Source organism: Terrapene carolina, unplaced genomic scaffold (assembly GCF_002925995.2).
Source record: "Terrapene carolina triunguis isolate 2854851 unplaced genomic scaffold, T_m_triunguis-2.0 Scaffold110, whole genome shotgun sequence".
NCBI classification, from domain to species: Eukaryota; Metazoa; Chordata; order Testudines; family Emydidae; genus Terrapene; species Terrapene triunguis.
In genome coordinates, this window is record NW_020664461.1 from 5,628,532 (window position 1) to 5,656,445 (window position 27,914).

Sequence of the window (27,914 nt, forward strand, 5' to 3'; positions counted from 1 at the left end):
GGGGGGCCCACCCTACAGCCTTTGCCTGAGAGGGGGGCGCCCTACAGTGCTTCCATTACAGGGGAAGCCAGAGCAGGGGAGCTGCGCTCCGAGTGCCAGGCAAGTGGCCTCCTCACTTACCCGGCAGGCCCAGGATTGTGTGTGTGGGGGGGTCAAACGGGGGACATGCGATGGGCCGGCTGCACCACTGGCATTCAGGACTCTGCCTATCCAGTCACCTGGCGCCTGCCCTGAGCTCCCCGCGCAAGGCACAGAAAGGCCAGTGCAAAGGCCAGCAGCAGGAGGGGGCACGTGGCAGAGGCTGCCAGGCTGGCGCGTGGTGTGAGAGAAGGAGCGTTGGTCCCGCTATGGCCGGCCAGCAGCGAGCACGTTCCGGGCACTGGGCACAGGCTGAGGAGCGCTAGGCAGAACAGCAAGGAAGGGTCCTGATACCTGCAGGGAAGTGGCTGAAGGAGCAGCTCAGTGACACCTACCGTCCTCATCAGTGCGCACATGCACCGGGGAGCTCTCTGGTCCAGGCCCCACATCTGTGTGGGCCCGTACCCACACCTTGTACTCTGTCCATTTCTCCAGGTCCTTGATCTCCCAGCTGGAGCGCTCCCGTCCAATTCCATCCACTACGTGCTTGGCGCCGTCCTCTGCGTCCACCGCCTGGTAGGCAATGGAGTACTGCGTGATGACCCCATTGCGGCTCTGAGCAGGCGGTGGCACCCAACTTACCCGGATGGTAGTGGAGCTGGTGCTTACACACTCGACTTCTTGGGGTGGGGCGGAAGGGGCTAGGGATAGTGGGGAGATGAAGGGAAATGAGCGGAAGGAGAAACAAAATGTAGAGGGAACTCTTACCCAGCCAACTGAGCACTGAAGTAGCAATGAAATACAGCCGAGAGCTGTGCAGACTCTCCCACTCCTTCTTTAGAAGTCGTTTGGGGCAATCTGTATCTGACGGGCAGCATTGCAACACAATACTGCCTCCCCAGCTGCCTGGGGTTTCATGCAGTGACAGCGTTAAACAGCATGGAGAGGGGGAGAGAGAGACATGGGGCCAGGGAGAAGAGAGATGTTTTCAACTGAGATGTGAAACAAACAGAGCTGAAGAGGCAGCAAAATCCCAGAAGGCTGAAGCGACAGAGGAGAAGGCTCTTGCAGCAGAAGTGGGGACACTGAGCGAAGGGCAGAGAGGAGCCTGGGGCTAGCTGAGGGCAGACCCAGCAGGAGAACAGAGAGAAGACGCGTGGAAGACTGGCTAGAACAAAATCTAGAGAGGGAACTGGGCACTGTATCCTGAACCGGGACGGGAGCCTGTGGAGCTTTTGAGGCTGGCAGGGATGTGGGCTGTGCTTGTCCTGTGAGAAGGGACGTCTGGAAATGGGCCCAGCCTGTTCATTACCTGTCAATGGGCTTCAGACCCCACCCCACCCTAGCCTCATCCCCAGCCTGTGGGGGGGCGGGGAGGGCAGGCAAGGTTTCGCTTCAAAGTGGACGTGAAAATCATCTGCCTCTAACAGTAAGTTCTGAGCCACGCCAGCAGGAACGATAGCTCCGGGCTGGGGACAGAAGCTGATGGGTGGCCTGTTATGAAGGTGACCAATACACAGGTGCCACCCAGCCCACCACTCCTGGCCTTGCTGGGAACGAGGAAGGAAGAGACTATGGGGCAGGAGGGGAATTAGCGAAGGACAACGACCTGCAGGAGGTGCTGACAGGTTACCCACCGCCCGCAGTGAGGCTCTGCAGTGCTCAGGAACTGAAGGAACGGGCGGGCCGGGAGAGAGCACAGGCACAGATACAGCACACAAAGCCGAGTCTCAGCAGCCCAGACGACAGTCAGAGGGAGGACAGAGAAGGCAGAGGGAGAGAATGGAGTCTCAGGGACACCTCAGAGGCGGTGCCTGTGAACCGAGGAGCCATGAGGCTCCGGGAAGCCCTTCCCTTCCACCACCGGCTGGAAAGGCCAAGCAGGCAGGCCAGCATTCGCTCGGACATTTGCTCTCCACAGCGTCTCCTGGGACCTAACACGAGGAGCTGCTGTAATAAGGGCCCTCTCTGCAAGGCAGCACAGGTAGGCGTCTCGCTGGCCTTTCCATCCTGCCTGTTGGCTGGGTAAGAGTCACACAGACAATGTGCAAAACACACAAGCAGTCGCTTAACGCTTAAGGGAAATAAAATAAAAGGCAGTAACATAAGCAGGGTCAACTTAAATCACCCCCGGCATGGAAATGTCCATCCCCTGCGCTGGGCAGGCAGCAGGGCCGGCTCGCACACACACACACACCCACGCACGCACCACTCCCCGCAGACACACCGCTGCCTCCACTTCACAGCAGGCGGAGGGCCAGGAGACTGCATACTGCTGCCCGGCTTTGGGCACGAGCGGGCCTGTGCCCCTACCCAGCTCAGAGGTTCCTTACCAGGGGAAAATCTGCCCCAAGCACCCTGGCAAATCTGGAGGGAGAGCAGCTTGAATTGGGGAGGGTGAGAAGATCTGTGGGTCCTTACTCCATCCGCCTCCCACACCTGCTTGGGGGACCATCAGTCCCTTTAAATTCCAGATCCCTTTGCAGAACCCCAGCAGGTGAATTTAAACTAGTTTCCTAACTAGTCTCTCACCAAGCACAGGGTGGACCCCGCCCCTGCTTCTGCAGACACTTTGTGCTCCCACCGCCAGGGCCGTCTCAGATTGGCAGGTGACTCGTTGCTATTCACCAGTACACAGACTACTTCCAAAACAGGTCCCCCTGCAGCATCCAACATTCCCCCACCCCCCGTGCACTGCCAGGCACAGCTCAGGGGTTCCTCTGCTAAATTATACCCCAGGTCTGGTGCTGCTGTGGACTCCTGCAAGACTGTATTGATTGCTGTGAAGTGTCCGAGCAAAACTCAACTCAACCAAGCACTTCGGAATGGAAAACTCTTTGCCCAGACACTTCAGGAGCTGAGCGTCCTATCTGTGCTGCTGGAGGCTACGTTAAGAGGCAGCACATCCTCCTCTGTTTCCTGTGTGGACATGTATAGCTGCGGAAGGTGACCCCTGGCCCCAGCCCCTGGTCTGTCAATGAATGCTGGTTCCCTCTCTGCAGAGCACTCTGGTTTTCAGAGCCTTCCCGGCAGGGGGAAGCCCAGCTAGCAACCCATAATGGTCTCGTTAAGGACTGGCCTCTTGCTTGTCGGTGCCAGGAATATCGCCTGAAACAGGCTCTTCAGATCGTACACGTCTGACTGCTTCTGCTTGCCGTTCTCTGCCATCTAAACGCCTTTTCCAGGGCAACCAGATGGAACGGCAGAGGGGACAATCACTTGAAGTACAGATGAACAATACCCATTTTACGGTCAGAGGGAACCTATCTGACCTGCACAGCAGGCCAGAGAATTTCACCCAGTGATTCCAGCATCAAGCCCATCACTTCAGGCTGAGCTAGAGCAGGCCTTTTAGACAGATGTCCAATGCTGACTTCAAGACTCCAAGTGACAGAGAATCCACTACACCCCGACGTTGTCTAGACCTCAGTTGCCCTTGGGGCTCTTTTCTGAGCCCTTTTCCATTTGTCAGCACCCTTCTTGTGGTGTGAACACCCGACCTGGGTAACTTTGCTGTCTCTGTTAAGAAAGCCAAATCTCTAAGAGGGTGACTTTGGAAGTGCTGGTGAGTGGACGGTGTGTGCAGAGTAGGTTAGGAGCCCAGAGAGCAGGTAGGGGTCTGCTCCTCCCTGAGGAGTCTGTCTCCAAGGAGGGGCTTCTCCTAGTCTGACTATGGCAGGGCTCCTCAGGGCCTGTCTACACCCGGAGAGCTCTTGATGAACAGACTGTGTGGGGACAGAATGCCTTGCTCCTCGTTAGCTAAATCCCATCGACACAGCACTTGGGGCCTGCGTCCGTTGCCTGTTTGGCTTTGTTAGCTGAGGGGCGGAAGAGGTGTCCAACCCTTTGTCCATCAATGACAGAGTGGCATCAAAACCAGCAAAAAAATAAAATGACAAATCCCCATATTCAGAGCACATTCTCCAGCGTTCAAATATTTATAACGGCTTGAGCTGAGCTTCTCTCTATATTTTATGTCCAATCTATTGCTCAGGCACTAAGATTCCATTAGCCGGAGCGCTAGTTTAACTGGGCTGCTGGGATCTTGGTGATTGATATGCTAATGGGGGGAAGGAAAAAACAGGGCTGCAGCCTTTCCTTGAAGGGAAGGTCATTCTAATCATGAGTGGCACCGCTGCCCTCCTGCTCTGATGGCCACCTCGGCCTAGCCAACGCAGCAGGAACAGGAGACGCTCTCCATGCAGAGAAAGCCGGCTGCCTTCACCAACTGCTCACCCCACATGGTCACCAAATCCCAGACAGACGCTCCTTCCTCCCCTTTCAATGCTCTTTGCATGATAGCAAGCCCAGAACTGGTTAGTGAAAATGAGCTTATCGGAGAGCCTTTTGATAGCACTTTGAGCTGCCAATCACAGCCAAGTGAACTCTGCTCTGCGATCACATGGGGCAGAGAGCGGAGGAAAGGGATAGTGCCAGGATCACCTCAGAATCTGGCCTCTTGATTAACTTCCCCGCTGCTTGTGGTTGTTTCCCTCGTGCCTGCAGTCCCTGGAGCAGCCGCCTCATTCACTCACACACAAGCACCACGTTCCTACGCCTGGTCTCCCAGCCGCCAGTCAGCACAGGGGAGCCCTGCCTTGCAAACGTATCTAACGCAGTCCTGCGCCTGGCACCCTGCGCAGACAGGCAGCCGGGGAGGTGGTTGGGAAGGGGAGGGGGAGGAATGAGTGTCCCATGGCCTGGGAGACAGGCGCTCTCAAGCTGCCAGAGTCTAGCACAGTCTGAGCCTGGCCTGCCCATCTGAATGGCATGACGGCATGTAAGTAAACTCACAGAGACGCATGACCCTGCCCCGCAGCCTCTCCCAGGCACTTTGCCAGCCCACCTTCCTCCCTCCTCAGTGTCTCTGTGAGTCTACTTGCGGGGAAGGACGGCATGGCTGAACGACACAGACAGGACTTACCATATCGCCTTCTGCCAAGCAGGCCGAGACCGGAGTGCTGGCTGGCTTTCCCTAACCCACACCGGGTCGCTATGTGTCACTGGCTGGTCTGACAGTACAAGGGCAGGAGCCCTGAGCCCTGATGCACCCCGTGCCCAGGTGGAAACCAGGCTGCCTTTGCTCTGTCCTCCCTAACAGCCTTGTGGACACTTACTGGATTGGGCAGTTCTGGCTTCTAGAACTGGGGTGTACACCCCCAGCCCCAGCTCCGAACGGGCTCCCAGCTGGAACTTGTACAGCGTGTCAGGCTTGAGACCTTCCACCGCGTACGATGAGCTTGGGTCAAAGTTCACCTTGCGCTGGAAAACGGATGGGAGACTCCAGTTATTTTTCATGGTTAGAGAAGAGCAGATCAAGATTTCTCCCCGGGGATCAGCTCCCGAGGCTAGGGGGAGCCAGCGGCCACGCTCCCAGAACTGCCCCGAGCTCCTGAGCTCCCCATGCTGCCAAACACCCCTCCAGTGTCCCTGAGCTGCTTGAATTAAACCGCCACGACACCCCAGGGAAGTTACGGTGCTGCCCACGCAGCGCGCCTGTCTGCACAGCGCTAATTCCCTGCGCCAGGTTTTGGGAGCACCATTAAATACAGGCGTGAGACTCAGGACAGCTGGGTTCTAGTCCGTGCTCTGTCTCAGACTTGCACTGAGTCCTGGGGAGTCCCTGCCTGGCTGTGACATGGGGAGAAAGCCCCACCTCATGGACTGGCTAGTGTTTGTAGCAGGCCTGGAGATGCCCAGGCGGAAGGCGGGTCCCCTGGAGCGCTCCGTCAACATCTGTCCTGCAGGAAGGGCGAGTGGCTTGCTTACAGGAACTCACTGTTGTTCAGTGGAGTTCAGCCTGCAAAGCGACTGGTATTGTTTCTGGCAGAAACATACAGGGAACCGGACCACGTACACACGCAGCAATGGGACACCAGGGCTCTGGGTCTGCTGCACTGCCCCAGGGATAAATCTGAGATGGCTGCTTTGGGGTGGTCTTGATTGTTCCGAGGACCCAACATGGATTCTGGAGGGACTCTCCCCAGACACCTCCACATCCTTCTCCTGGGCTGCATGGCCGTTCCTGAAGGTCCAGCTGCCAAGGCCGTCTGGCCGCCAAAGCAGTTCTGGTCTTGGAGCCGTGCAGCCACGTTTTGTAGTCAATGTTGCAGCCCATTTGAAAGCTTTATTTTCATTACCCTGCACATGTCCCTTGCCAGCCCAGCACTAGGAATGCCTTGCTAAAACCCAGAGATCATTGCACTGTGCTTTCTCGAGGCACCAGAGCTTCAGATCACAGACCCCAGACTAACTCCATGGGAATCAACCCACGTGTTGGAGAAGCAATGTGTACGAGAGACAGGCTGAGATTAGGTTACATCATACGCTAAAGATGCAAGAGGGAGAAAACACTTCTGTTCCCGTCCTGCGATGCAGCAGCCCCAAGATACTCCAGCTACGGTAGCGGTGGCCTTTTCCCAGCTGCTGGATCATCACGCTCTGACCCTACTATTCATTGGCCGCAGCCAAGGCAGACTCCTCACCTGACTCCCATCCTCTCCTTCCCAGTACAGCAGCTCGTATTTTGTAATGCGTTCCTGTGAGGCTGGGAGCCACGTCAGCAGGATCCGGGTATCAGACTCTGCCTCTGCCTGGAAATCAGCTGGCTGGGCTGGAACTGGGGACCAATACGATACAGTTAGTGATGGCCTGGGTGCTACAAAGGGCGGCAGAGACTCTGCTCCCATAGGCTGAACCGGGCCCTGGAAAGGATCTTCGGTATTTAACCTTGGCCCTCAGGCCAGGCGACGAGTCCTTCCGGCCAGGCCGGTGACGAAGGGTGTGCGGGCGGTGGAGCTGAAAATCCAGCTCGAGCAGACAAACCCGCTTGAGCTCTCCCCGAGTTAGCACACTAAAAACAGTCGTGCAGCCCGGCGCTGGGAGGGGCCAGCGACCCCAGTACGATCCCGTCCAAAAACCTAGGTACGTGCTCGGGCGGCCAGCCCCTCCCGCTGCTCCACGGCCATTTCTAATGCACTCGCTCAGCCAGAACTTGTGTGCGTCTGTCTGTCTGCTGGAGCTGGGAATCACTTCGTCCAGCTCCAGCACAGACCCACCAGAGCTACCCAGGCCATGCTCATTCTAGTCACTGATTCAGTCCGCACCCTAGGCCTCTTCCATTGCACAGACATACCCTCCCAGAGAGAGCCCGCACGGCAGCAGGGGTACACACCCCGTGTGCTACTCGGCCTCCACGGGGGTCCAGCCAGAGTCCAACACAAGTCGGTACAGTCGTTATTTCTGATGAAATTGACACAGGTTCCCCCTGACACGCACTAACAGTGTGAAGCTGCTGTCTCTGGCACTGAGCTGTTACTCTGGCACGTGACTGGTAAAGCACCCAGCGGGGCTCAGAAGCCCGGTAAACAGAAGGCGCCCTGCAAAGCAGCATGCAGGGGGCGGAGCGCAAGGGACACGCAGCACTGGGAGCAGGACGGCAGCACTAAGAAAGAAGGTTTCATACATACCCCCCTGCTGAGTTTTGACCTGGATGATGTCCGAGGGAGGCCCATCTCCCACGGAGGTGAAGGCCAAGACACGGATGCTGTAGGTGGTCCCTGTGATCAGGCTGCCCACAGTGGTGAGGTGACTGTCGTCTGTGTTGTGTTTCTGCCACATGCTCAGAGGCAGATGGGGGTCCGTAGTGTAGTAAACCCGGTACCCTCGGATCTGTCCGTTGGGCTCCTCCGGCTGCTCCCACTGCACAAGCATGGTGCTGGCGCTCAGCATCCGCGCCTGGACCTTCAGGGGCGGGCTGGAAGGAGCCTGCTCTCCGGTCCGGGCCTCCACCAGGTCGCTCGGAGGCCCCCGCCCGATATTATTGACGGCAATGATGCGGAACTCGTACTCCGAGAACGGGCTGAGGCCACCAATGCTATAGCGGGTTGTCGCTACGCCGTCCACCTCCTGAAACGGGCCCTCCCAGGACTTGGGCTTGTACTGGATGACGTAGTAAGAGATGGGGTCGGAGTTGCCAGAGTCCCAGGTGAGGGTCACGCTGGTGGCTGTCGTCTCAGTCACTAGTGGCTCCGTCGGTGGCTTCGGCAGCGCTGGGATTGGAAGGAGAGAGAAGCATTTTAAATAATTCAGTCAGCTCAACTCCTGTAATGTGCAGAGGGATAAAAATGGAGCTGCCACCTCCCATTAACATTCTTCTTTAAAAGGCAGAAATCATTTCATACTCTGAAACATGCATTTTTATATCGTCATATATTGCATGAAGTGGTTCTTAATGGGAGGATAAACAGAGCAATCATGTTATTAGACGTGCTTGAAGCACTTGCCAGCAGCAGGCTAAATAAAGGTAATTTAAGAGGGATGCAGGAATGCTTGTTGTCGGGGTCTTGAGCTGGCCGTTGAAAGGTGCTCACCTGGGCTAGGCTGCACCCCCAGGAGCAAGCTTCACAAAGGGACGCAGTAAAACGGCCTAAACACCACACATAATCTGGGGCCACGCCACTAACTCCACAGAGACAACATGCTAGGCTGCAGGGAGCTCATGGGAAGTGCAGTTAGACGGGCGGATGATAAGGATGCCTGGTAAGTATTACAGTACATGCAGCCAGAGAAATTACCAACTTTTACAGCCATTATTTCACAGGGTGGCATGTCAAACTGTAATCAGACAATATATTGGGCCACAGGAATTCTGACACTGAGATCACTGAAGTGTTAACATAAGAATGGCCATACTGGGTCAGACCAAAGGTCCATCTAGCCCAGTCTCCTGTCTTCTGACAGTGGCCAATGCCAGGTGCCCCAGAGGGAATGTACAGAACAGGTAATCAAGTGATCCATCCCGTCGCCCATTCCCAGCTTCTGGCAAACAGAGGCTAGGGACACCATCCCTGACCATCCTGGCTAATAGCCATTGAGGGACCGATCCTCCATGAACTTATCTAGTTCTTTTCTGAACCCTGTTATAGTCTTGGCCTTCACAACATCCTCTGGCAAAGGTTAATGAGATCTGCAGTTGCTGCAGCACAACATTTCCAGAGTTGCCACTTTACCAGATGAACAAAGCGAGGGAAATCTGCAGAGCATTAAGCTAATAAGTGAATTAAAGTGTCCAGTAATGAAGTCTCCGATGTACTGGCCCAGGTAACTGGTTATTAATTATTTGTGTTGCAGTAATGCCCAAGTCTGAGCAAAAAAGAACTGACACCCTGTTCCAAAATGAGTGCCCAACTATCTTGATTTGAAGAAAAGCAATCCAGTTCTAAGTCAGACATCTGATGTTTGATCAGAAAGTTACAGAAAGCCCCCCTGGAACGTACAGCCGAATAACATCTGCTCTTCAGGACAGAACCACGTCTGTGTGGGTTTGTGCAGCTCTGACCACCCTGGGAACTGGATTCTGACTGTGGCCTCAGGGTGCTACTGCAACATAATGTTAAATCACTGTTGATGCTGACTCGGTCCTGGGCATGCTGGTGGCAGGCACAGGCTCTCCCCCAACGAGTCACATAACTTGGGAGTATTTTGAGAGGGTGAAGCATTCCTCCCGATATCTCAGCCCTGGGAATCACACGTTCCCGGGGGACAGGTGAGTACTGATTTCCAGAGGCAGAGATGGGACATGTGATAGATACTTTGGATGGCCCCTAAGAAGAAATCTAGTTAGTGCATTAGCATGCAGGCCGGTGTGTAGGAGCACTGAAGTTAAGGACACACTACATGGAACCAGTGGTTTAGGGGGGAGGGATAGCTCAGTGGTTTGAGCATTGGCCCTCTGAACCCAGGGTTGAGAGTTCAATCCTTGAGGGGGCCATTTAGGGATCTGGGGCAAAAATCTGTCTGGGGATTGGTCCTGCTTTGAGCAGGGGGTGGGACTAGATACCTCCTGAGGTCCCTTCCAACCCTGATATTCTATGATTCTATGAACCACATAGTTTGCTAATTTATAATGGCGTTTCACCAGCACTGACCATACACATCTTCTCCTCCGCCCAGTGTCAGACCTGCTCTTCTGCCGGCACCAGATGAAATGACACTGTGGTGCCTAGGAGAACACGCAGCCCAAGAGGGAGGTGGAGAAATGGAGTGGAAGGGGCTTAAAGATCTTTGCTCCTAATGAGAAGTGAGCAGGAAGCCCTAGGCCCCTTCAGAGCTTGACGTGTGAGGGCTTGAGTTTCTGTTCCAGATGCAGCCCTGTGTTAAACAGCAGGTGTCACCTTCTACCACCCAGGTGTGGGCAGAGCAGAGCAGGCAGCGGACAGGGACTAAGGAGTTAATATGAAGAGCAGTCAGTGCTGCCGAGCTGTGCCTGCCACCCCCTCTATGCTCTCCTCTCAGCTGGACATGGTATTGGCAGGGAGAAACTCAAACCCAGGGATGGGGCAGGGACCGAGTGACGGGTAATGCAAGGAATGGCTGAGGGTTTAAAGGTTTTTGCGAACAGTATCTGGAGAAGGAGAATTTGTGTTGAACTCCCAGGTCGAAGGGGACCAAGTCTCAGTTCCGGGGCATTGTTTGAGCAAGGCCTTGGTGCTAAAAGGGGGCCGGGAGACAGTAGGGGCTTGTGAGGACAGATCGATGTAAAAGAACAATGCGCCTGTGGAAATGAGAGTTACAGCCTGCCTGCTGGGGGAGGAGGGCAGGGCTGTTCTGGGCCTGCCTGCCTGGGCACTAGCTGGAGATGCAGAGCCAGAATCTCAGGCCGAATGCAGGCGCAGGGCTCTGCATCCACAGGAATCGATAGTGAGGTGAAGGAAACGCCTGTCAGTGTTACAGCAGGAACCACACCTTAGAGACAGTGCAGGATGGGAGGAGGGAGGCAGAGAGAGGGCAAGAAAGAGGGGTGGAGGCTGAGGGCATAGCGGGCAGTTGAGCTCACTCACCAGTGAGTCCCTATGCACACAGCCCAAGGGCATCGCACCGGGTTTATCCCTGTTTAAAATGGGTCCCTTGACAAGGAGGAGGGTTGGGTCACGGGGCCTCAGGGTGCCCTTCCTAAGACGCAGCTGCAACCTGCCAGGGGTTGAGCCAGGCCTCGCTGGCTGGAGACCTGAGTCAGAATTCCTCCGGAGAAACAGACCCTGGAGCCCCAGTGATGCCTCTTGGCACATCAGGGCCTGTCCACAGGCAAGCAGCCTCCCACACTCTCCCTTGCCAAGGGAGGCGTGGGCTCCACGCACAGGGAGAGGAGACAGGGCCGCTGGCGGGAACAGTCAAATCTAAGCTGGAAAACAAATGGAAAAATCAGGTGGCGGGTTGTGAATTTTCTTCCTGAGCAGCAGGGCCATGAGGCTGCCGTGCCCCTGCAGTGTACAGAGTGCACCCAACGGCAGTCCATGGAAGGACAAGGCACTTCCACACCCCTCTGAAAAGCAGCAGAGCTGGGGGGGCTGTGCCGTGTCTTACCTTTGACAGTGATCTGGGCCGTGGCTTCGATCATGCCTAGAGAGGACATGGCCACGCAGGTGTAGCTGGCAGACTGCACAATGTTGTTCAGTTCCAGGACATTCCTGCCGACAGGCATCTCATCTTCTTTGGTCAGTTCCTCCACGCCAGCCATCCACTTCACGTAGGGCATTGGTGCGCCCACTGCCACACACGTGAGGTTCACACTCCCCCCAGGCATCACCTCGTGGTTGCTGGGAGGGATCGAGAATCGAGGTGCGACACGCCGCACTGTAACAAGGAGGAGACAGTTAGTGGTGTCACTGGATCGGCATGTGGCACTCAGCTACAGCAAGGGGATTCGACATTTTCACGGACAGGGCGTATATCTATCCATAGAGATAGATATAACGAAGCACAAACGCTGTTTGCTGCTTTGTCAAATTGCACACACGCTGCTCTCCTTCCTTAGCCACTGGCATCTTATTAGAACCACTCATTAAGGGCTGGCCCATCCACTCCCCCCAAAGTGAGGCTATTACTAACATGAACCAGCCCCCCATTTACATTACATCCCTCTAATTGGAAAGCATGCACAAATGCCACTCACACGCTCTCTTTGTACAGGGCCCACTGAAGCTCTGAAAAGTGGAATTACCTGCTCAATTTATTAGCTTCGAGCAACGCCACCCGCTCCCTACACCTCACAGGGCTTGGGCGGGGGGGGGGGGGGGGGGGAGGGGGGGCAATTTCTGAATTAGCACTGGGGTTACTGCAGAAAAGGAAACCGTCGCCAGAGCTGCATGGCAATGTCACAGCCTGACCCGATCACCTTGCTGGGCAGGAAACAGTATTCCTGACAGCTGTGAGATCACAGCCATTTCGACAGGCGAGCGCTGGGTTGCCAGAACCCGTCCCACCTTTGGGGCAGCACTTTGGGAGACCTATTTCTCCTTATTTCATCGCAAAGCATCTCTCCATAGCAATCTCTTGCAGGGCATTTCATCCAAGACTTATTTGTAAGCAACTCTCAGCTACAATAAAGCTCTAAAGCTGCCAGCCGTATGCATTCCAGTCCGAGAAATGACACTGAGAAACGAGGCCCCTTCTGCGGGGTTGGTGTTATGGGCCTACTTAAGCAGGGCTGGAGAAACACAACTGTGTCCCGTAAATCTCTGTCTGCTCTGGGCTAATGTGGTTTGGTGTGTAGTTAAAAAGGGAAACCGCCTGAACGTGTCTCGCCTGGAACCCTCGCGCTCCCCAGCCTTCTCCACTGGAAAGGAAATGTCAAAGCCCAGGGAAGGTTCACGACTGACTCACTCACACGGAGCCATCCATTCCCAATTACTCTCAATCAGTGCAACCACGGCTGGCAGAGCAGCGAACAGTCACAGAGCGGGATCTTCAAGGGAATCCCGGTAGCTCCAGGTCCCAGCACTTTGCCCGGGGAGTTGGAAGGACTCCCTGATGCAGGGCCCGTGGGGAGCACGGTGGCACTGGGCATCGTCCCACATCAGCCCTGGCACTGCAAAAACTCTTTGGAAATTGCGCAGCGGCTGACAGGCTGACGCGCCTCAGCAGCATCAGCTCAGTCTGACAGGCTGACTGCCTAATCCCATTTCACTAGCACTGCTCTTTGATGATTCATTCCCAAATCAACAGACTTGCAGAAATAGACTGAACACAGAAGCCCCCACGCTAGATGTACAACAGAGCTATGACTTGGTGATAAATTAGACAATGCTGTCAACAATGTGTGTGTACTACACATCTTCGTGGAGACAAAACAGGGCTCATTAGCTCCTTACCAGCCAGGGGGAAGGATAACGTGTGCTTTTTAAGATGTCTAAATCCAAAGTCTTGCTGGTAGTTTCTTTTAATCAATTATTAAATCCCAAATCAACAGCTACACGTGTGATCGCCAGTGAGGCGCTACCTGCCTGACAGGGGAGCGCTCCCCCAAGCAGACAGAAATGAAACTCTCCTAGAGCGCTACACAGTCATGAGAACACCGCGCGTACTCGATGGACATGGCAATGGGTTTAACATGATGGTGTGTTTTCACTCAAAGCGCCCCAGCACCGTTCCTTAGGAGGCAGGTTCCATTTTCCAATGAACATGGTGCGGAATTCTTTCAGCCAGTCGCTGTTTGGACTGGGTCCCAGTGCAGGGACAGCAACCTCCCTGCACCTCCCGCATTTTCAAAAGGAAGAAAAATGAGAGAGAAAAGCTGTAGGTCTGCACAGAGCATTTGTTCATGCACCTGACATGCACCAGGCAGGCAAGAGAGGCCGGGATGGGGTCACAAAGCGAAGGGAATGAGCTAAGAGGGATGCACACTGACTCAGGTATGCAGACACTGGACAATGGAAAACACCGAGTGCGACTTCTCCCCGAGAGGCCATGCAGGAGGGTTGGAGTCTCAGAAAACCCAGCATGCAGAAACAGCCCTCAAACCCAATCCTGTGAGAATAGGGCTAGAACGGCCTCTGTTGCCACCCCATAGACAGGGCCCCTGTTACAGACACAATTGCTCCCCAACCTATCCCCTGCCATTCACTTCAGGCTCAGAGAGCCTTGGGCCCCACTGACATGTAGCCCTCAGACTTGAGTCCCTGGCTCTCCTTTGTCAGAGCGAGGAATGCTGTCAGCCCTTGCTCGGAAGGAACACAGCTTGTGAATCTGCCGATAAACGCCTCCGTTCATTCCGCAGCGTGCTATGGAGAGAACCTCTGGCCCCTTTTCAAAGCTGCTGTTTACTATGCTGTCGGCAGGGGAAGAGAAAAGGCTGCTAGACAATATACTGGAGATGGGGGTCTGCGTGCCTAGGGACAGGATGAATGGCAAAGAAAATACTCTCTCCTCCCCTCTCCAGAGCGGATCAATACAAGGAAAAGGTTTCTAGGCAAACCCTTGTCCTTGAGTGACAGTCGCATAGGCTGGTGGGGCAGGGAGATGGCCCCAGGAGGCCTCTTGGTTACATCTTAGCACAATTTCTCCTTTACTTAAAGGATTGTTGTCCCCCCCCCGGCCATGTGTGCATTGCTTGAATGCACTGTTCCTCCATCCTAGGTGGGAACAGCTCCTCACCCCTCCTGAGGGCTCAGCAGCTGACTGCAGATGCCCCGTTACGCTGGGTCACACTGAGTGTTGCAAGGCCGTTCCCACCAATGCTGGACATGGGTCTAGCTGCTGACAGACCGGCCACTACTCGACAGCCGGGAAGATGGGTGGAAAAACAGCACTGCCTTTGTTCTTCTCCTCCCACACTCTGCTTCCCTTGGACCAGGGGCCCTAGGGACCCCCTCTGCCTGTGGCCTCACTCCACAGAGGGGTTGTGCTGGCCTCACCGCGACAAAGAGGCCAAAACGGCCTGGGCAGCAGAATCTGTGCAGAATTTGCACCAGGTTAAAATTACCGCAAAAGAGAAGCAACAGGAATTGACAGAACGTCCTGGGGCACTAGGGAAACTGGCCATCAAACCAGGGAAAGGCCGGGCCCATGAAGGCCCTGCAGTGTGCCCTGGAGGTGAACCAGCCAGGGTTCTGCAGACCAGTGGGCAACCGAGGGCCTCTGTTCCCTCCCAATCCCCCGCTGCACCCCCGCCAGGCCTCAGTGTCTGGGCATGTCTAGCTGGAGTGCCCAGGGAGAGCTGATCTGCCCACACCTCACGGTGGTACCGAGAGCAGCCAGCAGCCGGTACTGGCAAGGAGGCTCCATCGTGCGCTCACACCTAGGACGTGAGGAGATTAACCTGGCCTCCTAAGTTTACTTCTGAGAGACTGATTCAGTTTTGCTGGTGACGCACTGAGGAACTGCCACAAAGCTGGCCCCCTCCCTCACCAGAGCGGGGCTGGGAAATCAATGGTGGGCTCAGCTGGGCTCCCTGCTAAGTGGAGTGAGGGGCAGCATCCTTTCAGTTACACCTTCTCGGCTAGTAACAATGGATACCAGAGCTGAGCTTTTAAACAAGGGTGGGGGGAAAAGAAAGAGGGGGAGGCTCGGAGATGCCTTTAGTTACGAATCTGGCCATGATTCTAATCTAGCCAGACCGTCGGTACGGGAAATACAGGAGATGAACTCTCACACAAACCAGCACATCATCTGGCGATAATTGGCTGCGTTTTTGAGTGGCTGGTCCAGTGGGACAAGCAGAGCTGCTGTCAGTTAGCATTACAGAGAGCGGGTAGAGCTCTCATAGAAACTTACATAGCACCCACACATGCTGTTCTGGCTCAAGCCAGTTCTGTAAGTCTCTTGCTTCCCCTAGCATAAGAACCCACTAATAATTTAAACCAGCATAACTCCCTCGAAGAGCAGCTCTCCAGAAATGTAAACCAATTTACAAGTCAAATCACAACAGCTAGTGCAGCCTGTGATGCCACCTAAACGCTTTGGAAATTGTTGTTACTCTCCATTTCTTGCAGTAACTTCCTCCCTTTTTTACTACAATTTTCTTGACAAGAATTTGCAATTTTTTTTTTAAATCTTCTTTTTGGATCAAGATCAAAGAAGGTGGTTTGGAGGTTTTGCAAGAACAGCATGGGGGAAATTGCTGTGCATATTAAAATGATTTCAACGGACAATAGTATCATTCAGAGGTTCATTTAAACCAGCAGACTGTCAAAAATGAGATTCATTGCCATTCATCCCAGGACTGGGCCTCATGTAAGGCTGCATAACGCAGAGCAATTCAGCAAGTTTCCCCCTTTGGGCGTCCTGCCTGGGAGGGAAAGTGAACCCCAAAGTGGTAAATCACCCAATGCAACCTGAGCCATTGCTCTGGATCATACAGGAGAGGGTGAAAGGACCGTGCAGCACCGTCCAGCAGCACGTTTTCCGAGGAGCTGTGGGAGAAACAAGCAACACCACAGCGCAGACGGAAGAGACTGAGAAGGGTTAATAATTTAGCATGCATTAGCGTGCACATTCCCTGCAGCTGGTGCAAAGAGCCTGGATCGATTGCCCTGCTCCTTTCACCCCTGGAGCGGCTGTTCCTCCAAGTCTCTGATTCTGTGAGAGAGTGACCTCACCACCCGAAGAGCCCGCAGGTCTACCCTCCTCTCTCTGCTCCCCATTCAGCCTAGGAGACTCCGGGCACCAACCAAGGGCTTCACACACTCAAGGGTTAACCAAGACCTTTAGAGCCATCACATCTCTCATGTGCTGGAGCAGAGCAGGGCCCCAGTGGAAATGCTACAGAGTGTGTGTGGGGAGGGGGCAGACTTCCAAAGTGAAACAAGGGCGGCAGCCCAGGGGAGGGGGAAGTGAAGCTGTCTTTTCCCACTAGCTATCTTGGCAACAGCAGCTGACTCCTCTCCCCCCACTGCCAGGGCGACCAGACAGCAAGTATGAAAAATTGGGACAGAGTGTGGGGGGTAATAGGCACCTATATAAGAAAAAGACCCAAATATCGGGACCGTCCCTATAAAATCAGGACATCTGGTCACCCCCCCCCCCGCACCCTCCCCAAATACAGACTCCCTCTCTCTAGCTCCCACAGCCCCTCCACCCCAAAACTCAATGCTCCTCCCCCCCACTACCCTGTACTCCATGCACCTGTTCCCTGGTCTCCCTCGGCTCCCAAACCGATTCCCTTCTGCTCTCGCTGCCCTGCCATGGTGGCACCAGCCCGATCCCCAGCTCCCACTCCCCTGGCCAATCACACACAGTGGCAGGTGAGGGATGGGCAGGGCAGATTTCTCCCCCAGCCAATCAGTGCTGCCCCCCCATGTATGTTCAAGGAGCCTCTGCTGCTGCCTTGTCTCTGCTGCTCTCCTGGGCATGAAGGGACCCCCCCAGTCTCCCAGCTGCTGCTCCTCCTGCACCCAAACCCTCTGCTCCTGGCTTCCCCTCCTCTTCCCTCCCTCCTGGGAAAAGAGCAGCCATTTCCCTCCCCCCCCAGGAATGTCCTGGGTTTGGGGAGGTGACCAGACATCTCTGAGGCGACCCGTTTCATTACATTTGAGCTGGAGAGCAAGAGAATCCCAGGGAAGCGGAATGTCTTGGCACCCCAACTCCAAGCCTACTGCCTACAAGTCCCTCTCTTTCTCCAAGCCACTTGCTTGAGGTGGGGAAGGAGTGAACTTAGGAGACAACCTCCTAGAAACAGGATCATTGGGCTGCATGGTTTACGCAGCTGTAGACACCCTTCATCTCTCTCTTTTAAGCAAGGTCTCCAAATGGAAAGGTAGTTACTGGAGCCTCACAATCTATTGTCAGAATCAACAGCAGGAGAGGAAAAATTGGAACCAGAAAAATGCATTTACAGTCTAATCTTGTGCTCAAACAATGCTGTACTATTTATGTTCCCAATGCATCCTTGAATGCTGACATTTTATAGACAATTTCCAAAACAGGGCCTTGCCATTTTTGGATTATATTTCAGCTATAACTTTTAGGTCTAATTATTTGCGCTGACAACCACATATAAAAGAGGATATATCATTACAGTGCTGCAGCACTGGAGACATCAGCATTCAGCATAGTGACATACTAATAGCAAAGTACGGGAGACGGAGATTGGGGAGCTATGCAATTTGCATTCACTCTCTGAAATTTCTCTGATGAAAATAACACAACATTAAGGAGGGGAATAAGAAAAAAGATCCACTGTATCAAGATAAAATAACTCTTTAATAAATAACCTTGTAGCAGTTGCAGAGCAATAATTAAATGCATGGGTGAGCAGTACACAGTTTTAAGTAAAGCTAGAAAAATGTAAGATGTAATTATCAGTGCCAAACAAATTATAAGCACTGCAAATCCCATTGGAATATTTAGAAACTATTTTCTGCCGTCACATTAAATATTTGTGGACGTGTGGATTTTTGATAGGGTGAGAAGGAGAGGCCAATGGAGAGAGGAGAGAAGGAGAAATGATCTGCTCCTCTTGGCTGATAGCCATTTTCTCACTTGCTCAGCTCCCGGCCACTAGAGTGTGTTACTGAAATGCAGACGCGCCCAGATAGAGCCTTCTCTGCAGCCTTGCAATTCAGTGACATCCTGGAGGCTCTGGGGCTCGGCTTTGGGGTTTTCTCTCTTTTCACTGTTGTCTCAGGGGCAGGTAATTCTAATCGCCAAGAATTCTATTTTTAGAGGGAACACAAGAGCCTCTGCCTCAGTACAACTGAAACGGGAGCATGTTTCAGGGAGGGAAATGGGAACTAAGTAAATCCTGCACTGGAACAGCTAAACATGTTCTAATCGTCATTAAAATCAAGTCAACTCAGATGGCTGCTCGGTGGCTTGTGTGAAACAAGCTGGGGTCCCACCTGCTCCTGGGGGCAGGGCTGCACATCACAATACCAGCATGCTAACTGGCCCCCGGGCTGAATGGGCCTGCCCAGGAGGGATCTATTCTGGGAATTAAACCAGTCACCAGGACTGTCAAACCCAGCACTTTCATCAGTGCTAAATGTGTCACAAATCTCAAAGGCCTCAGCATTGGCCTAGACCTGGCTTTCCATGTAAAGGTTTGACCACTCTGCTCTCAGGGCAACGGAGCTGCATGGGGACAGAGAGAGGGTAAAGCAACGTTCCCTAGTGACCCAGAGCTCCTGGTAGGACAGCAACTGGGCTTGTCAAGGGGTCACCTGAGCAAGGCTGAGGTCAAATTCTGCTACTAGCAAGGCAAAGAGCCAGCACAAGTGAGGAAGGCGAAGGCAAACCCTGCCACCCGGACATGCTAGGGGGCTCGGAGGCCTGGAGATCCCAGCACGCCAAGGGAGTGAGAACCACAGAAGAGCAGGAAGCCACGTGTAACACAAAGGCACCAGAGCACTGGGCCATTGTCCTCAGCTCCCCCTCTTTTTTATACAGGTGCAGGGGAGAGGAGCACTCGAACCTTTGCCTACAGCCATGATCAAAAGGGCGTTTAGCAATCTAAAAAACCAAAACAATGAAGCAAAAGGAGAAAGTGCAGTTCCTGCTCTCCACCAGCAGCTCACACAGCGAGAGGGGGAGATCAGTCACATCAAAGCTTCCAACTAGTGCTCTTGATCTCCTACCAGGAAACAGAAGCAGTTCAGATGTATTAGCGCAGAGCCTGGTACAGGTAATGGGTGAACGCAGAACCCCGCATACGTAGCATGCACTTCTTTCCCCTTAAACACAGAACCCGCAGCTGGTGTTTTGCATGCAAATATATTCTGTGCATTTGAACTCTCAAGCAAGAAAGGCATGCAAGCAATGTATCAATGCCATCACCAAAGTCATAGCAAACAGTAAGCAGATTTCATCGGGTGCGCTGTGGCCGTGCCTGGCAGGGAGCCAGGGTCTGTAGGGCCCGCCCCTTTCAGGGCTGGCTCTCCTTTCCCTACTGGAAAAGTCCCATCTGACGTGGCGTACTGTAGATGGATAAGAAGTGAAAAGGACCAACCTTCTCGCTGATCTGAGAGATGAAAGTTTGTTTTGTTTGATGGCAGAGTGCGATGAAGATGAGGAGGGAATAAAAAAAAGACAAGGAAAAACACAGAGAGTAAAAACAGGCCAAGCTTCATCTGTCCGCACACCACTGAAACAACAAGACAAGACTGCAGAAGTCAGTCAGGATTCCCCACAACGCACACACACAGCTTCACACTCGCAAAGGACACAGCGCTTCCACATGCACTGCTCAGGGACAAGCACCCACTGACCGACTCGAGACATACGGAGACATGGCAGACAGGAGTGTACATCACACCCCAACAGCTGCGGTGCTTTTCAGTGGGCAGCCCCTCTCCTGGCCAGTATTCGAAGCACAGACACATGAACACATGCGACACACACACACACGCACGCCTTTAATCACCGCATGGATTTGCTCCAAACACTCCCGTGCTCCCATTCCAAGCATAGAGATGATGGCAAAGGCACTTTGAACCCACTGACCACACACTGGGCAGAGCATAGACATGTAGATCATAACGTTAGAATATGGAGGAAATGTTCCTGGTGGTAAATGGAAAGTCTTCTACCAGGAAGAGCTGCTCCCCCTCTCCAACCAAAGAGCTAATTGTGGCAGAAAGATATTAGACAATTGACAGACATGTGCAGTCTCAGCTGAGCTCAGGGTCGGGAGAGCCTTACTGGCGCATTGTGCTGGGAGTGAGAGAGAGACAAGAAATCAAAGCAACAAGAACACCCAGAATGAATGTGGAGGTCCCAGTTTTTGTTCCTGCAGGAGAGACAGTAAAAGGTTAGTTACATTTTCCTTAGGGATAAAGAACATCTTATTTCTTTAGCCAGAACGCCATCACTCCAGCTAGAGATCTGTGGCATATCGGCTGTACCCCACCCCTTGCTGAGAGAACACAAAGAGGAGGGCTGATGGTTAAAGACTGCTTACGAATCACATTCTTTTGTGGTGAGGGAGGCTGTGGGGGGAGAAACCTGCTTTTCAGAAGAAACATTGCAAATTAAAAACCAGCATGTGGTCCAGTGTGTACAGTACAGTCAGTCAGTCATTTCCAGTGATCAAAGAGGACAGGATATTAACCCACACTGACATGATGTAGAACAGGCAATGAGCTGCTAATATGGGCTACAGCAGAGGCCTAAAAGTGTAATGGAGCTTGGAGGAGAACAGCACAACTGTTGCGAGTACCTGACTCGGGGGGACTAGAGCCAGCAGGCTGGGAACTCAGGAGCAAGTGCTAAGACCAGAGATCACACCTCTTGAATGTCTGTTATCAACACAGCCCTGATTCCAGGCCCACATTTCCTTCAGTCCCTTTCAAAACTGGTATTCTCTCTTCTCCCCCTGTGCAGACACAGAGGCAAAACCCCACCTACGGTAGCAGGAGGGACGCTCTCATCCCCTAAAGAAACACATCCCACCTTTTGCTGGGGGCTCAGCAGGTCGAGAGGGTTTGAGATTCAGCTTAGCTCATCTCATCTCAAGAAAGAGGTCACACTTCCTAGCAGCCCTTGCACTGAGAGACGAGGCGGTGCCGCAGGCCAGTGCACTGTGCGAGGCAATACACGGAAACGGTCCTACAGCCCATATGTTAGCGCAGTGTGTAATAATACTGGCAGCAGCAGCATGAGACTGGGGTACAAATGAGTGAGGAAACAAGTCAGTTTTACTGACCCCTGTGACTGAACAGGGCAGTAAGAAGAGGGTACAAAGGCCACAACCCTAGTTTAACGGCTAGGTCCGTAACACAGCAGCTGCGGGAGCCGTAGTCCGTCAGTGGGTCACAGCATGCCTTAGTGGTGGGTGCATTAGAGATCTACAGTCCCCAAGGAATCACAGATGTATATGACCTGGCCTTCAGGATGGGCGGGCAGACTGATGCCTGCTGGTCCTACCGGAGGATCAGCAGCTTTCCCCTTTGAAATCTCAGGTTGGCACAACGTTTGCTGCACTGTGTAGCTGGAAGGGATCGGGAGGTTGTCAGCATGTCTGGAGGGATGGCTGCTCTGGCAACGGCTTTCCCAAAAGTATTTACACTTCAGATTAGTTACAGAGGTGAAGGGACACATGTGAGACAAGCTAGTTCAAACAGATTACTTTCTAGCCTGCCAGACAAGAACAAGTTTCGAGGCTGTTGCTCATCACTAATTGCTGGATTATCTCTTAATCTCTTATTATATTAACGGACTCTAGGACATAACCAGCAGGCTGTTTCACAAAGACTAGACAGAAAGCTCTCTCTCTTCTTTCTTTGGCTAATATTTAAATTTCTGCTGTTGTTACTTTGTCTGTAAAAAGGCTGATACACACTGAATTGAAAGTTGATTTTCCTTCCAGTTCCCATTCCAATTCTCCCTTATCTCCAGGTATCTATCCCTGTCACTCCTACGCTGAGGAAGTATGTCTTACCAACAGGCCTGTCACCTTTCTACAGTGCACTGGACTTTGAATAGTGACAGTGAAAACTGCAGGGGAATTTGGGCCATGAGGGCACAGAGGATTTAGAGATGTGCTGTGTGTCCGCACCCAGGGGTGCCTGATCAGCCATTGCATGTCATGTGTCCACAGTGTCTCATGAACCCTGAGGTCCCGATGAGTTTGAATCCTATCTGCCTTTCTGGGAACACTGATGTAAGTCAAGTCACAATGGGAATGACTAGGGGGCAGCCAATCACACCAGACAGAAAAAATCACTCTCTCCCCAGTCGAGGGAGAGGCAGCGAGGAAGCCTAAAGATCGAGGCCATGTCAGAGACGTGCCTGCCAGCACAGATCATCAGATGGCTCCAGCACTCCGAGCACTGAAATTCCCTTGCTGACTGAATCTGGTTCAGACTCTTCCAAGACAGGATCATTTTATGCAGCAGCAGCAATATTCTTACCGCAGCAGCTTGCTTCAGACAGAAGGACTGTAGGGCTGTAAGAGTCTTTGCTTTCGGATATTTGACACGAGAGCGTAGGCTCTTGCAGTAGGGATGGGGCCTGTGCCTAGGATATGTCCACACAGGGCTGAGCACAACGATCACGAGCTTAACAAAATACCGGTAGGTTTCCAAGGCTCTGCAGAGTGGGCAGCAAACAATTTCTAACCCCCCTGAGAGCTCAAGTCCAACTGGCACTGCCATTGCTCAGGGAATTCTCCGCGTTTGCTGAGCATCAATAGTGCACTCAGTGCTGTACGAGATAAAACTTAGAACAATAATACTGAGCTCTTCCAGCACACGTTGCATCAGCAGATCTCAAAGCGCTTTACATCAACAGGCCCTGCCCAAAGACCCGACAGTCTAAAGACAGAAACCACCAAGACTAGGAAAGCCCAGAGGGAATTAACCTGTTCCTGCTCATTCACATAACTGTATTTTGAGACCCAGGGACTGTGACTTTCATTTTTCACACTTCTCAACAGCGGAGAACTACCCAAGGAGAAATTGGCTGTTTTATCCCAGATGAACTGAGGGCTTTGCAAGGAATAATCAGTGGTGAGGTTTATTTATTTAACATCTGTACAGCGCTTTGAGAAAAGGGTGGAGAACTACTGTTTATTTAATAACAATTATTATTAGGGACACAGAAAAACTCTCATATGACGAGAGACTGAGAAGACTGTTTGCCTTCTAGAGGAGATGAATAAGAGGGGACATGATAAAAATATTCAAAATAATGAATAGGCCAGAGAAAGTACATCGGAAACGGCTGTTCTCCCTGTCTCACCTCAAGAGCCAGGGGATGTTTGAGTTCAATGAAACTGAAAGGTGGCAAATTTCAAACTGATCAAAGGGAACGCTGTAAATTCTTTTCCCCATGAAGCCCAGCTGGACCATGGAACTTATTGCCACATTATCGTTGAGGTCACAAGCTTAGCAGGATGGAAGGAGAGACTGGAGGTTTATATGGTTAACATGAATATCCGGAGTTGTTATAGTGCATTCGAAAAACAAAAAGCCACCAGGAGTTTTAAAAGGCAGTGGTTTTCAAACCGTGGGTCGCGACCCAGAACTGGGTCGCAGAATGGAAGGGACTGGGTCACGGTGGCTCTGGTCAGCACCGCCGACCGGGCCATTAAACGGCCCGTCGGCGGTGCTGCCCGACTAAGGCAGGCTAGTGTCTACCTGTTCCGACACCGTGCTGCACCCTGGCAGCGGCCAGCAGCAGGTCTGGCTCCTAGGTGGGGGGGCCACGGGCTCCGCGCTCTGCCCCTGCCCTGAGCACCGGCTCCGCACTCCCATTGGCTGGGGGCGGTGCTTGTGCACCACTGCCTAGGAGCCTGACCTGCTGCTGGGCGCTTCCGGAGTGCAGCGTGGTCTGTGGTGCCAGGACAGGCAGGAAGCCTGCCTTTGCACCCCCACTGCGCTGCACCCTCAGCCCAGAGCCCTGACCCCCTCCAACACCCCAACCCCCTGCCCCAGCCCAGAGCCCCCTCCCACACCCTGAACCCCTGATCCCCAGCTCCGTTGGGTTGAAGAAAATTGTTGATGCCTGCAACTGGGTCGCCAGAAAAAAAGTTTAAAATCACTGTTAAAAGGGATGTAACCACCTCTTCTGCCTCATGGTTCAGGCAACACCCCAACGATCTGGGAGGAGCAAGAAACTTTCCCTGCAGACAGGTCATTCCATAGCTGCTACTGCAGGGCTTGCTCCTTCCTCTGAACATCTGGGGCTGGCCACTGCCACAGACCGGAGGCCAAACTGGACAGACCACGGGTCAGATCCAATATGGCAATTCCCAGATTCCTGTGAGTAATACATTCTCTCCTGGCCACGCTAACCAGGCCTGGCCTTTGCAACATCTCTTTGGGCCCTTCTCTGGATTTGTACAGCTCCACCAGATCAGCACTAATGAGAGGCACCGACACGGAGCACGTGCTGGAGGCGTGGGTGTAGTATTTCGTAGCAGAACAGTTTTCCTATTATCTATCACCCTTTCTCAAGAACCCTCTGCTTTGATCACTCATCATTTGATCAATGCCCTCAGCTTTGACTGTCCCATCGGCAATGCCCTCAGCTTTGATTGTTGTTGCTACTTTAGCTGGTTTTAATTTTAGATAAGCAAAACATTTCCTTTTGAAATATTTCAAATCCTGCTGCCATTGCTCCAGGCTGACCTTCGTCATTCAGCATCATTATTGTGATGTGCACAGCGCCCACAATGTGCTCAGCACTTTACAGACACACAAATCATAGTCTCAGTCAGGCAGCCAATTTGGTTGGTTAGGTGACTTGGCTCCAGGGAGAGCTCTGGAGCCCGCCGCCATGCGCCCGGAAATGCTAGCTGCGCTCTCATCGGATTGCTATTGCCAGGACCAGAGCGACTTGCAATCCTAATTTTATTTTGGTTTAATTTGGTTCCAGGGTGAAACTCGGCAGATAAGATCAAGCAAATTCTACCCCCTCCAAATTAAATACAAGCCCGGCCTTTTAAGAGACAAAGCAGGAAAATATACAGGCATCAGAATAATACCATTTATACTGACTGCTCTTGTTTAATTTACGGACGTATAATTCTGTGGCAGGGCCCTCATTTACAGCTGTCTTTCTGAAAACCAGTTTTGCAGGTTCCTACTCTGTAATGTACAGTATGTGTCAGACCCTTTGGAATGGAGAATTTTCTGTGTCTGCCTCACCTACCCAGACACCAACGACTTGCTCTAGCCATGCCTTGAAGGTCCAAAAAGTGGCATCTGTAACAAAGGCCATTTGCTGGACAATGGCTATTTTTGTTTTACCCCGGACACGTGTCTGAATATGGAATCTCCTAATCAAACCTGAGGGTACCCTACAGCTACACTCCCGCAAGCAGCAGCATGGGGCCCAGTCTAGAGAATACTGTCGCGCTCTAAGAAGACATTATACCATGCAGCCTCCCCGTCCAGCGGCTTAGTATACATTAGGCTGAGGCCGATCCCATCTGCAGGACAGACCAAGGCTGAGGCCAGAGTCAGTTGTTTAGCCTGTGCCTCCCAGCTATGAGAGCCACAGGGAGCCTGGTGGCATGGCAGTGCAAAACCCGTTGCTGACTCACAAGCCTCTGTGGGCGGCTGAAGGCAACCAGAGGCCAAGTGGAGGATGGAAGAAATTGATTTCTTCTGGGAATTGGCACCATTATGCTGGGCACACAACACAGCGATGTAATAACATGGTCCTACTACTGTTATGCCCGTCTTCGCTCCTGCGGTTACATTCACGTATTGTGTCTTGTCTAAAATTAGACTGTAAGAAACATGACTTCGTATGTGTTTGCCCAGTTCTCAGCACCATGGGGTGCCCTGACCCTGAAGAGGACTCCGGGGCGTAATAACAGCACACAAACCACAGTCATTGGACTCCCGATCTGTTCTGACAGACTAGGCAAGGGGTCGAAGCAGAGTGTCAAAGTGCAGCTGGACAGAAGGAATTGCGGTTCTAAAATGGCCAGGTGAGGCTGTACCCCATTGAAAGCACTATACATTCTCTCTCTCTGACCTGCAAGCCCCCTCTCTTTGGCATGGTCTTCAATGCTTTTGCTTCTCCAGAGAGTGCAAAACATCTCCTGCCAACCATTCTGGGCTGAAGCCAGCCATTCAGCGTGAAGTGCTCTGTCAGTCACACAGGGCAGGACTGTGCTGTGTGGCGTGGTCCGAGCGCTCGCTTTACAGACAGACAGACCTGTCAGCTTAGAAGCAGAACATTTTTGAGGGCTGCTTTTCAGCACACTTATTACAATGAAAATAACAGCTTGAAGGAAAACGCATCCACTTTCCTTTACAAATCCCTTGTGTGGAAATGTTTTAACTTTTAATGAAGTCCATCTGTGCTGAAGTGCTGGCTCTGACGGATTCACAGAGGCAAGACACTGCGGAGTAGCCAGCTCCATCCTCCTCCTTCTTTTAGTGATATGGGAAGCCCTGAGCAGCGCCTGGATACTCACTCTCAGCACCCAGGAACTTCCTCTGTTAGTGTGAGGGTCGGGATTAATAAAGATGCTAATGAGCCTGTGCTTTGTAACCCAGGGTTCCCACAAAGCGTTTCCTGGGGGGCTGGGAAAGGGGAGGAAATGATCAAAAACTAGAAACCCCAGGAGCCAAGTGACAAACAAACATTTGAACTATTAAAAAAACAACAGGCTATAAATGAAAGCAGGCACAAGCACTCCTGAGAATTACCACTGGATGGAAATTAATACCTCTGCTCACAAAGCTACAGTAGAAGCAATACTCAGTCACTTTCCAGTAAGTAGCTAATTCCTTGGGTATTCATCGTAATAAGGTCAATCATTATGAAACCATGATGTGGTGGTGGTGTAGCTAGAACACTTAATTCCACTGTAATTTAGCATTAATTAATGTCTTCTCTAGCAAATATGTAGGCACTTTCCAAGGACCCCATGGAAAGTTACCAATTCTTCTAACTAACCACCGTACAGCATAATAACCACATGGGCAGGAACAAGGGATTCTTTTTATTCTGCAATGCAGACATGAAAGACAAGGGAACCATTTTTTTTCAGTTTGATAAAGGTATAAGCTATGGTTCTTGGTTTGGCTGACTTGTTGAAGCCATTAACTGGCGAATTAATGATGAACATTTTGTTTTGTAAAACACTAGATATCAGATACTTCAGCAATAAATATTATCTGGGAATCAGGACATATGGGGAATTTCATCTGGAGACGATTTATGGAGTAACCTGTCTTCTATATACTGCAGGGCTTTATCAGGATCATGCAGGCTGGAGACTTGCATTGTAAAGATGATGTGCAATAAAAGGAGGCTTGGTCCAAGATGTACACAAAAGGAAAGCACTGGTAAACAGAAAATGAACTGAGCACAGGTCTGGAGCATTCTCTTCATGGAGCATCTGGATCCTCTCACCCATGTGTAAACCCATTCTCATCCCCAAGCCCATGCAGACCAGGCAACCCCTTGTGTGCGGCAAGCCAAGTGCTGTTGCTTACTGTATTTCTTACAGTCTTAAGGGATTCTCTTGGTAAATAAAGAATGAACATCCATGAATGGGAAACCAGCAAGATTGAAGATGAGGTTTCTCCATCCCTAGAAGCTGCTGCATTCAGCTGAAATACTGGCCTCCTAGCAGTATTTTCCATAGCATTTCTATG

The 27,914-nt window shown here is 52.4% G+C and overlaps 1 protein-coding gene across 1 annotated transcript in view; it reads right to left on the minus strand.

Annotated features, from left to right (window-relative positions):
* Positions 1 to 27,914, minus strand: part of PTPRF (protein tyrosine phosphatase receptor type F) — a 397,824-nt gene that overhangs the window by 75,303 nt on the left and 294,607 nt on the right. Inside the window, exons 7-11 of the mRNA XM_026651946.2 lie at positions 11,443 to 11,712; positions 7,548 to 8,129; positions 6,564 to 6,697; positions 5,196 to 5,340; positions 2,518 to 2,520 (exon numbers count right to left, since the gene is read on the minus strand). Of these exons, the coding sequence (XP_026507731.1) occupies positions 2,518 to 2,520; positions 5,196 to 5,340; positions 6,564 to 6,697; positions 7,548 to 8,129; positions 11,443 to 11,712 (1,134 nt within the window). The remainder of the gene's footprint in view (positions 1 to 2,517; positions 2,521 to 5,195; positions 5,341 to 6,563; positions 6,698 to 7,547; positions 8,130 to 11,442; positions 11,713 to 27,914) is intronic.